Below are 10,183 nucleotides of genomic sequence, written 5' to 3' on the forward strand. Positions count from 1 at the left end.
GATAGCAGCTTTCAACTCCCTGAAAGGGGGTTCCCAAGAGGATGGATCTAGACTGTTCTCAGTGGTAGCACATGACAGAACAAGGAGTAACAGTCTCAAGTTGCCGTGGGGGAGGTTTAGGTTGGATATTAGGAGGGTGGTGAAGCACTGGAATGGGCTCCCTAGGGAGGTGGTGGAATCTCCTTCCTTGGAGGTTTTTGAGGCCGATCTTGACAAAGCCCTGGCTGGGACGATTGAGTTGGGGTGGGTCCTGCTTTGAGCAGGGGGTTGGACTAGATGACCTCCTGAGGCCCCTTCCAACCCTGATTTTCTATGATTCTACGAAAGGCCCCGTATCCCATTCTTCCCGCGCCCGTTCCCCGCCCTGCACTTGACAAGGTGACTCTCTGGTCTCTCTTGACTTGGTCAACTCTATGGTTGGTCTCTCTGGGGCTGTGCGTGTCCCGAGGCGGTGGGGTGGCCCGCTACCGTTCTTGGGGCCAGATCAGCAGCTGGCTGGGCGCGCAGAGCTGCGGACACAGGGATCTGGGAGGACCAGAGAACAAGCGACTGTCTGTCCACCCCAGTATCTTTATGGTGTCCTTCGGGCGCGCACCCGAGCCAAAAGAGCTAAGGGCGGGGTGACGTGTTTCTGCGCCGGGAGGGCAACTTCCGGTCAGGGCAGAGCAACTTCCGAGACGGAGACTCCTGGGCATGGGGCGATATCCTGTCGGGGCGACCCCACTTCCGGTCGCGGCCCTTGCCTCCTTGGGGTCATCGACTTCCGGCCCTCCCGCGGCTCCTGCATTGCCGGGGCCAGACACGCTTCGGGGCAACTTCCTCTCGGGGCGGAGTTACTTCCGGCGTGGGGTTCCTACTCTTCCGGTGGCGCTCGCTGGGGGCGCCCTGCGCATGGGCAGAGCGAGGCGGGAGAGTTCCATATCGGGCGGGCTGAAGGGGTGGGGGGGGGGCCCCTACGGCTGGGAGAGACCATGAGGGATCGAACGCAGGAACTCAGAGAGGTGAGAGCCCCCCCCACTCCCGTGGCTGTTCCCTACAGGGAATCCCCTCCCTCCGGGGCTGTTCCCCCCCAGAGAGCCCCCTCCCCCCTCTGCTCCTCCCACTCTCCCCCGGGCTGTTCCCCCCCCAGGCGTCGCTCCCCCCTTTGCTCCCCCCATTCACCCTCGGGCTCTTCTCCCCCCCTCCCCCCCCCAGGCTGTTCCCCTCTCTGGCTCCCTCCCCCCCTGGGCTGTTCCCCCTAGGGAACTCCCTCCCCCCGCTGTCCCCTGGGCTGTTCCCCCCGCCCCCCGTGAGCCCCCTCCCCCCTGCTCCCTCCCATTCACCCCCAGGCTCTTCCCCCCTCCCCCAGGCTGTTCCCCTCTCTGGCTCCCTCCCCCCTGGGATGTTCCCCCCACTGCTCCCCCCCATTCACCCCCAGGCTCTTCCCCCCCTCCCCCAGGCTGTTCCCCTCTCTGGCTCCCTCCTCCCTGGGATGTTCCCCCCACTGCTCCCCCCCATTCACCCCCCGGCTCTTCCCCCCCCTCCCCCAGGCTGTTCCCCTCTCTGGCTCCCTCCTCCCTGGGATGTTCCCCCCACTGCTCCCCCCCATTCACCCCCCGGCTCTTCCCCCCCTTCCCTCCAGGCTGTTCCCCTCTCCTGTCCCCTCCCCCATGGCTGTTCTCCCCCCTCTGATTCCCTCCCCCCTGGGCTGTTGTGCCCAGGGAGGTCCCTCCCACCTTCGCTCTTTCCCCAGCCTCATCTCCCCTTCTGCGCTGCCTGTCTTTGGGAGAGATGTGACCCCCCTGACATGCAGCAGGTGAAGGGTTAATGTCTCTCCATGGGGTCAGTGTCCAGGTGGAGCTCCCGCCCCAGGCCCCACAAAGCCTTGGAGATGCCCTGTGGCGCCGGGCGCTGCACAGACCCCCCTCTCCTCCAACTGAAATCAGGGCCTCCATCGCACCAGGCGCTGCGTAGACATGGGGAGAATCATAGAATCATAGAATATCAGGGTTGGAAGGGACCCCAGGACGTCATCTAGTCCAACCCCCTGCTCAAAAGCAGGACCCATCCCCAACTAAATCATCCCAGCCAGGGCTTTGTCAAGCCTGACCTTAAAAACTTCTAAGGAAGGAGATTCCACCACCTCCCTAGGTAATGCATTCCAGTGTTTCACCACCCTCCTAGTGAAAAAGTTTTTCCTAATATCCAACCTAAATCTCCCCCACTGCAACTTGAGACCATTACTCCTTGTCCTGTCCTCTTCTACCACTGAGAATAGTCTAGAACCATCCTCTCTGGAACCACCTCTCAGGTAGTTGAAAGCAGCTATCAAATCCCCCATCATTCTTCTCTTCTGCAGACTAAACAATCCCAGTTCCCTCAGCCTCTCCTCATAAGTCATGTGTTCCAGACCCCTAATGATTTTTGTTGCCCTTCGCTGGACTCTTTCCAATTTATCCACATCCTTCTTGTAGTGTGGGGCCCAAAACTGGACACAGTACTCCAGATGAGGCCTCACCAATGTCAAATAGAGGGGGACGATCACGTCCCTCGATCTGCTCGCTATGCCCCTACTTATACATCCCAAAATGCCATTGGCCTTCTTGGCAACAAGGGCACACTGTTGACTCATATCCAGCATCTCGTCCACTGTCACCCTTAGGTCCTTTTCCGCTGAACTGCTGCCGAGCCATTCGGTCCCTAGTCTCTAGCTGTGCATTGGGTTCTTCCGTCCTAAGTGCAGGACCCTGCACTTATCCTTATTGAACCTCATCAGATTTCTTTTGGCCCAATCCTCCAATTTGTCTAGGTCCCTCTGTATCCTATCCCTGCCCTCCAGCGTATCTACCACTCCTCCCAGTTTAGTATCATCCGCAAATTTGCTGAGGGTTCAATCCACACCATTCTCCAGATCATTTATGAAGATATTGAACAAAACCGGCCCCAGGACCGACCCCTGGGGCACTCCACTTGACACCGGCTACCAACTAGATATGGAGCCATTGATCACTACCCGTTGAGCCCGACAATCTAGCCAACTTTCTACCCACCAGGTAGTCCCCACCCTGAAAAGCTCATGGTCCGAGCAGACAAAGGCAGGATCATTCTCCCCATTTTACACATGGGGAAACTGAGGCCCAGAGATGCAGTCGTTTGTCCAATCGCACAGAGCATCTGCGGCAGAGCTGGGGAGCCAGCGCCGATTGCAATGGGAGAGCACTCCTTACTGAGCTAGCGCCGATTGCAATGGGAGAGCACTCCTTACTGAGCTCCCCAGCTGCTGCGTTAATGGATTTAGCGTAGCTGGGGTTAGATGGAGGTGGGGTGGGGGATGGTGCCAGGCTGGGCTCAGTGGGGCCAGGACAAGTACCTGGAGCCAATGAATTGATGGCATGAGGATTGGTGTGGGGGGCGAGGGAATGGGGGGACCAGAAAGAAGGTTGGGGAAAGGGCACAGATATGGGGCCGGGAGATCAGGGCCGAAGCATGCCCAGGGAAGAGGGGCAGAGTGGGTGGCGGGGACTGGAGTGGGGCACGTATAGTGGGTGGAGGGGTGGAAAGTGTTGGGCATCAGGTTGGGGGGGAGGGTGGAAGGGCAGGGGTCGGGGTGGGGCGTGGATGGGGCTGGGGCAGGAAGAAGGAGATAGGGGGCGGGGGAGCAGCCTGGGCGGGGAGGGGGGAGCAGAGGGGGATGGTGAAGGTGTGAAGCGTGGAGCTGGCTGCAGAGCGGGGCTCCATGTCCGGTGCCTGACCTCCCCCTCCCCGCAGGATGATGGGAGCTCAGACGATGAGGGGGCCGAGCGGATGTCCTGGTCGTGAAGCCAGGATCGGCCAAGTTCCAGGAGGAAGGGGAGCCACTGGACGACTTTTTCCAGACGGTAACACAGCCTCTGCCCTCCAGAGGGCGCCAACTCTAGTCCCAGAGTGGTGGGGAACGGGACACGGGGTCTTTCCCCTCTAGGGGGCGCTGGCTCTGATCCAGCCCCAGGGCTGGGGACTGCCTGCTCCGGGTTGCAGGGTGGTCTCATCTCTGTCTGTTTTCTGCTTCCGCAGGCCCAGGGGATCCGCGAGGCGCTGAAGACCCTGGAGGGGAAGGTGAAGGATCTGGAAAAGCATCAGACTACGATTCTGGCCACCCCGCTGCCGGAGGACAGTAAGCTTGGGGGGGGTGCAGGGCTGGGGGGCAGGAATCCTTCCAGCACTGGCACAATGCCCCCCTGTCCCCATGTGGCTTGTAACGTGGCATCATGCATGGCCTGTGCCAAATTCTGGTCCCCATGGCAGGGTTGGGTTGTGGGGGGGAGGGGCATGGTTTGTGGGTCCCCTGCAGGGTGTGGGTGGTCTGGGTTGGGGCAGGGGGTTTATGTGTATGGAGGCTGGAGGGGTGCCAGGGAGGAGTATGGGGTAGTGTTGGGAAGGGAGGGCTTTCAGGAGGAAGTGTGGGTAGGGTTAGGAAGCTGGAGGTGAGGTGGGGTATTGTGGGGGTCTGGGAGAGTGGAGGGGGCAGAGGCAGGGGGATGAGGGGAACTAGAAGGGTGGGTTGGGGAGGATGGAAAGGGGGTTTGGGGAAATTTGTAAGAGGGGAACACAAAGGGAGATGTGGAGGGGCATGTGACCAGGCTTATGGGGCGATCTGCAGGCATGGGGAATCTGGGGTGGGAACATAAGGCAATGTAAGGGAAGGTCTGGAAAGGTATAGTTGGCGTGTGGGTGGTGTGCGGCGAGCAGTTTTGGTGGGTGGAATATGTGGGGCGGTCGGGGGTGGAATATGTGGGGCAGGCGAAGAGGGGCTCTTTGGGTAGTATTGGGGAGTGGAGGGCTTTGCCTAGATCAGTCCTGGGGAGGGGGGCTCTTGACCTTCCCCACAGGAGTGGATGGATCTAGGCTTATCTTTGGGACCCCTTAAAGGTCTGGGGTTGGGATTGTCCCTGGGAGGGTGGGGGGCTCGGCTTGACATCTGACACCACCCCCTAATCTGCCTCAGACATGAAGCGAGATCTGCAGAGACTGCGTGAGGAGATCAAGGACCTGGCCAAAGACATTCGGCGCCGCCTGAAAAGTGAGTCTGAAATTGGGGGGCTGGGAGCCCGGACTCCTGGGTTCTGTCCCCAGCTCTGGGAGGGGGGTGGAGGTGGGGTGGGGGCAGGGCTGGAAACCCGATTCCTGGTTCTCTCCATCAACTCCAGTCTCTCTCCAGCCATTGAGCCCAAGAAGGGCGAGAGGACGAGAACAGAAATGCCATCAACAACCGGATGAAGAGAACCCAGGTGAGGGGTCTGTGAAGAGGGTGCTGGTGGGGGCCGGGGTCTGGGCCCAGGAGCTGCGATTAACCCCCCCCTCCCCGTTCCCAGCACTGGCATCCTGTCCCAGCAGTTCCTGGAGCTGATCAACAAGTTGCAACACCATCCAGTCACAGTACCGGGACCGCAACGTGGAGCGAATCCACCGCCAGCTGCAGATCAGTAAGTGCCGGCCTCTGGCCTAGCCTGGGGCCTTTCCCTCCATCCCCCCCGGATCCTGCCCCTATGATGTCTAGAGCCGTGGATCACGCCTCACCGTCAGTCCAGAACATCAACCTGGACTCTGGGTTGGCCAAGGGGTCCTGCCCCTTTGATGGTCCTTGTCCTTGGCTGGGGTTCTGGATTGGTCACGGGTCCTGCCCTTCTGACAGTGCAGAGCCATGGGTCCTGCCCCTCTGATGGAGCAGATCCCCGACTGGGATTCTACATTGGCCAGACGGTCCTGCCCCCAGTCCCTAGGGAGGGCCCCTGGGATGTAACCTGTCGAGTGAACGTGCCCCTTTAGTGGCTCATCCATATGGGCTAATTGCCTGTTGCTAATGAGCACCTCCTTTAGGTCTGCAGTGAGGATAACAACCAGCCACTGCTACTAGCCAATGGCATTCCCCCTTCAGCTGTGTACAGAGGCTGTAAAGCTGCTACCTGTTAAGGCAGGTGACCCTGGAGCTAGAGCAGCAGGGGTCTGCGCTGCGGGCTGGAATTCATGGGTCAAATCCATGCAGGGGAATCGGTGGACGATAAACCTGTTCCAATGACCTTGGGGAGGCCAGGGTTCGAGCAGGGGGGCTGGGAGCCAGGATTGCTGGGTTCTATCCCCGGATTCTAGAGGGCAGTGGGGTCTGGTGGGTGAGAGCAGGGGAAGTGGGGGAGGGAGGCTGGGAGTCGGGACCTCCTGGGTTCTCTCCCCAGCCCTGGGAGGGGAGTGGGGTCTGTTGACAGAGGTCTCCCATCCAGCCATTGACCCGGCCAGGACCTTGCTCAGCGCGATCTTTTCAAACAAGCGTCCTTTTTCAAACCCCAACGACCCTACGCTGCGCCCTGCTCGGGGTGGGGTCGTGTTCGTCGGGCCCTGCCGTGTGGGAGTTCAACGTGCTGAGAGCTGAGGATGGTGCCTCTTCTGGCTGGGTGTGTTTGGGGGAAATCTCGGAAGTGTCCGGCTGATTTTTCAGCTCCGTTTGCACCTAAGATCGCCAGATACGCTCACGTTTCCACGTGTAATTTGTTTGGGGCTTAACTTCCAAGGATCTGAGCTTCCAAGGGCAGCTTAACAAGGAGAAGAACAAGGAGATCACAAGCCGTCGGTGTCTTTATCCATTCTATCAATGGCACAAGAGCACTACAGTACTGTCCCAAGGTGAAAGGGCACCGATTTTGACCAAATATCTCGATATTGGGCTTACGGGTAGGGTTGTATCACTAGACCCGTGTCGGGACTCCTGGGTTCGATCCCTGGTTCTGGGAGGGCAGTGAAGTCTAGTGGGTTAGGATGGGTGTGGCAGGCTGGGAGTCAGGACTCCTGGGTTCTATCCATTGCTGTGAGGGGGGAGTGGGGTCCAGTGGTAAGGAAGGGAGCAGACCCAGTCCTTACTCTCCCGGCAGCCGGTGGTGGCGTGGTGTCGGACGAAGAGCTGGAGCAGATGCTGGAGAGCGGCCAGACGGAGGTGTTTGTCTCTAACGTGAGTGCCAGGGACGGGTGTGTGTGTGTGGGGGGGGAATGATAGGGGGCAGGGTCTGGCCAGGCCAGGCTATTGACCCCCTCCCTCCCCTCCCAGATCATGAAGGACACGCGTGTGACCAAGCAGGCGCTGAACGAGATAGAGACCCCGGCATGACGAGATCCTCAAGCTGGAGCGCAGCATCCAGGAGCTGCATGACATGTTCACCTACCTCGCCATCGAGGTGGAGCTGCAGGTATGGGGGGGCCCAGAACCCCCCCGGGGGCACAGCTTTGCTCTTCTGGGCAGCTGGCTCCTTCCCACGGGCCCGCCCTCTCCCGCCAGCCACCACTTTCACTTGCCCGCTCTAGCCAATATCCGCTTCCTGTTTTAGGCAGGGCCGCTTCCTGTTTTAGGCAGGGCCGCTTCCTGTGTGCCCTGCCCATTCCCGCCCCCCACTGCCAATGGCCACTTCCTGTGTGCCCTGCCCGTGCCCTGCCCATTCCCGCCCCCCACTGCCAATGGCCACTTCCTGTGTGGGGAAGGGCCGCTTCCTGTCCATCTCCCCTCCGTTTCAGCTCTCCCGCCTCATAGTCCCCCGTCTCTCACCCTTGTTCCCTGTTCCCCGAATCCTGGACCGGCTGAGGGTATCGCAACCACCTCCTTCTCCCTTGGGCTGTAGGGGGAGATGATCAACCGGATTGAGAAGAACATCCTGGACTCGGAGAACTACGTCCACAAGGGACACGTCCATCTCAACTCTGCCAGGGAGAGCCAGCAGAAAGCCCGCAAGGTGGGTCCCCTGATGTTCCCTTCCCACCCCACTGAGCAAACCAGTCTTACCCCCCCGGCCCCCAGCTTAGCAATCGGATCAGAACCAACGCCGCTCGAGGAGAAAGGACCCGCATCCCGCTTTCTGTACACCTCACTGTTGATTGGGAGTCAGGACTTCTGGGTCCTATCCCCAGCTCTGGGAGGGGAGTGGGGTCTAGTGGGTTAAGTAGCAGAAGGTGGGGAGCCAGGAGTCCTGGGTTCAGTCCCCCGCCCGCTAACACTTTCCCCTTCTGTGCGGGGCTTGGTAGAAGAAGTTCATGATCATCATCTGCCTCTTGGTCACCGTGGTCATCGTTGTGGTTATCATTGGAGTGGCCATCGCCACCGGCTAGACCTGCATCCGGTTTCCGCCCCCTGTCCCCTTGCTGTGGGGCTGGGGCTTGCTGGTAAGTACCATGGGGCGTAATCACCCCGCAGCACACACCACTGCTGTAGATGGGGGGGATGCTGGGGCTGGGTGGGCCCATATTGAGTTTCTAACCCCAGCTATATTCTCTGCCTTTCAGGATTCGTGAGCGCGGCCCCGTCTTCCAGCGGAACCACTGCCCCCTGCTGGGAGGTTTATGCACTGATGGCCGGAGTGAACGCTGGGTTCAAATCCTGATCTTCAAGCACAAGCCAGCCCCCTCCCGTCCAGAACGGTTTCTATGGACTCCTCGTATCTCTTGCCTTCGGAGTAGGGGTGAGATCCACCCTGAAGAGCCTCTGATTTTCCGAGGTCTGTGAATTTGTGGCATTTTGGTCTGACGGTTCGTCCTCCTTGTCCCTTCCTGTGGCTCTGTCCCTCCCCTTTGAGCCTCTTCCTGTTTTGGGCAGTGCCCCTTTGTGTGGCAAAGCCCCTCACACTAGCATTAACTTCATACACTAAGCAAGTCAACTTCTTCTAAGCCCACCTCTACCCGGCCAAACCCACTTCTTGTCTCTTCGCCCCTCCTGCCAGTACCTACTTCCTGTTTTGGGAAAATCGGCTTCCTGCGGGCCCTGCCTCTTGCTTTCAGTCTCTACTTCCCGTTATGGTAACGCCAACTTCCTTTTCGTGCTCCGGCCCCTCCGCTCTGGTGTCAGCGTCCTGTCTCGGGCGGGCCTGCTCTCTGTGGTATGGTCCACGCCCCGCCCCCCTCTCCAGGTGTGCCCACTTCCTGTGTACCTGCTGCTCTCCCCAACTCCCCTCCTTAGGGAGGGGGACTCCATGCCCCAGTGAGGGTATTGGGGCATCCTAGGCCCATAGGTTGCTGTTTGCCAGGGGGGTGGGGTGTGCCCTCCGACCTCCCCTGCTCACAGTGCCCCATCACTGCCTTAACGGGAGGTTCCCTCTATGGCGCAGGGTGGGGCCGGTATCTCTTCACACTGCCAGTGAGGTAAGTGCCAATGCAGCATGGTGGCTTTTCTGGGGTGGGCATCCTGTCCCCCCCAGCGAGTCAGGACTCCTGGGTTCTATCCCCAGCTCTGAGGGGAGGCCACCCTCCCCATGTCTCTTGTGCCTTAACCCACTGGGGCTCAGTATTTAATCATGATCCCATTCAAACCCGCTCCCGTCTGTTGACCCTCTCCATCCCCCAGCTGACTGGCAGGAGGGGCGCCATTCCACATGGCCCACTGCCTGGCACCTTTGCCCTGCACCCCCCTGCCCATGCTTTCCCCCCACTCCCATCAGTGCCTACTCTATTGCTCTCCTTGGCTCCTCTCCTCCATCACAGTCTCCATCAGCCCCCAGCCTTAGCACGGCCTTTGACACTGCCTGCGGCATACCAAGTGGGGGCCCTCACCCCCAGGCCTTGGCTGCCCCCTCTCTTCCCTGGCCCACCCACCTCTTCATACACCACCCCCTGATCCCTGTAGATGGGGCGGGGGTGTCAACTGACCTAACCCCCCACGGCAAGCCGGAGAAGGGTCTCTGACCTCCTTGCCCCCCTGCCAAGCTGGGTCTGACTGACTGAGGCATGAGCCAGATTTTAGCTCTCCCCATTAACCAGGCAGAGGATCAGGACGACCGGGTTCTTGCCCTAGGTCTTTGTTTTAATTCTTAACCTCTCAGCTGCAATATGGAGTGACCTTTCCCTGTTGCCTTGGTGACTGAATGTAACGTGGCCTGACTTGTATTTTGTAATAAAAATGATAAATCATGTTAAAAACGTCCCGTGGGTGGCAAAAAGTTTGATTCTCATGCGATCGGCGCAAGTGCCTGACGGTGTGCAGAGATTGTTCCCCTGCTGCCCTGCCCCAGAAGCAGCTGCATCTCAGGGCCCGGCGAGCCCTCCTGGCGCGACGTCACCCTGCGCCTATTCCCCAGCTGCCCCTCCCCAGAGGTGGAAGCATCTCCGTGCCTGGTGAGTACTCCGGGGTCACTGAAGTAACCTGAAACATCCACTCGACGTGCAGCGGCAGTCAAACAAGCGAAGAGAATGCCGGGAATCA

General features: G+C 59.7%; 1 protein-coding gene across 1 annotated transcript; it reads left to right on the forward strand.

Moving 5' to 3' along the window:
* The first annotated feature begins 956 nt into the window (after positions 1 to 956).
* STX4 (syntaxin 4) lies at positions 957 to 9,903 on the forward strand. Its single transcript, XM_077820507.1, is given in 15 exon segments — positions 957 to 1,001; positions 3,748 to 3,784; positions 3,787 to 3,857; positions 4,033 to 4,132; positions 4,964 to 5,038; positions 5,177 to 5,194; positions 5,197 to 5,257; positions 5,331 to 5,373; positions 5,375 to 5,441; positions 6,879 to 6,955; positions 7,052 to 7,102; positions 7,104 to 7,190; positions 7,617 to 7,727; positions 8,017 to 8,154; positions 8,275 to 9,903. Coding segments are annotated over 14 exon segments (912 nt in total). The 5' UTR covers positions 957 to 971; the 3' UTR covers positions 8,101 to 8,154; positions 8,275 to 9,903.
* Positions 9,904 to 10,183: the final 280 nt, after the last annotated feature.

The sequence above is a fragment of the Eretmochelys imbricata genome, chromosome 6 (assembly GCF_965152235.1).
Source record: "Eretmochelys imbricata isolate rEreImb1 chromosome 6, rEreImb1.hap1, whole genome shotgun sequence".
Lineage (NCBI taxonomy): Eukaryota > Metazoa > Chordata > Testudines > Cheloniidae > Eretmochelys > Eretmochelys imbricata.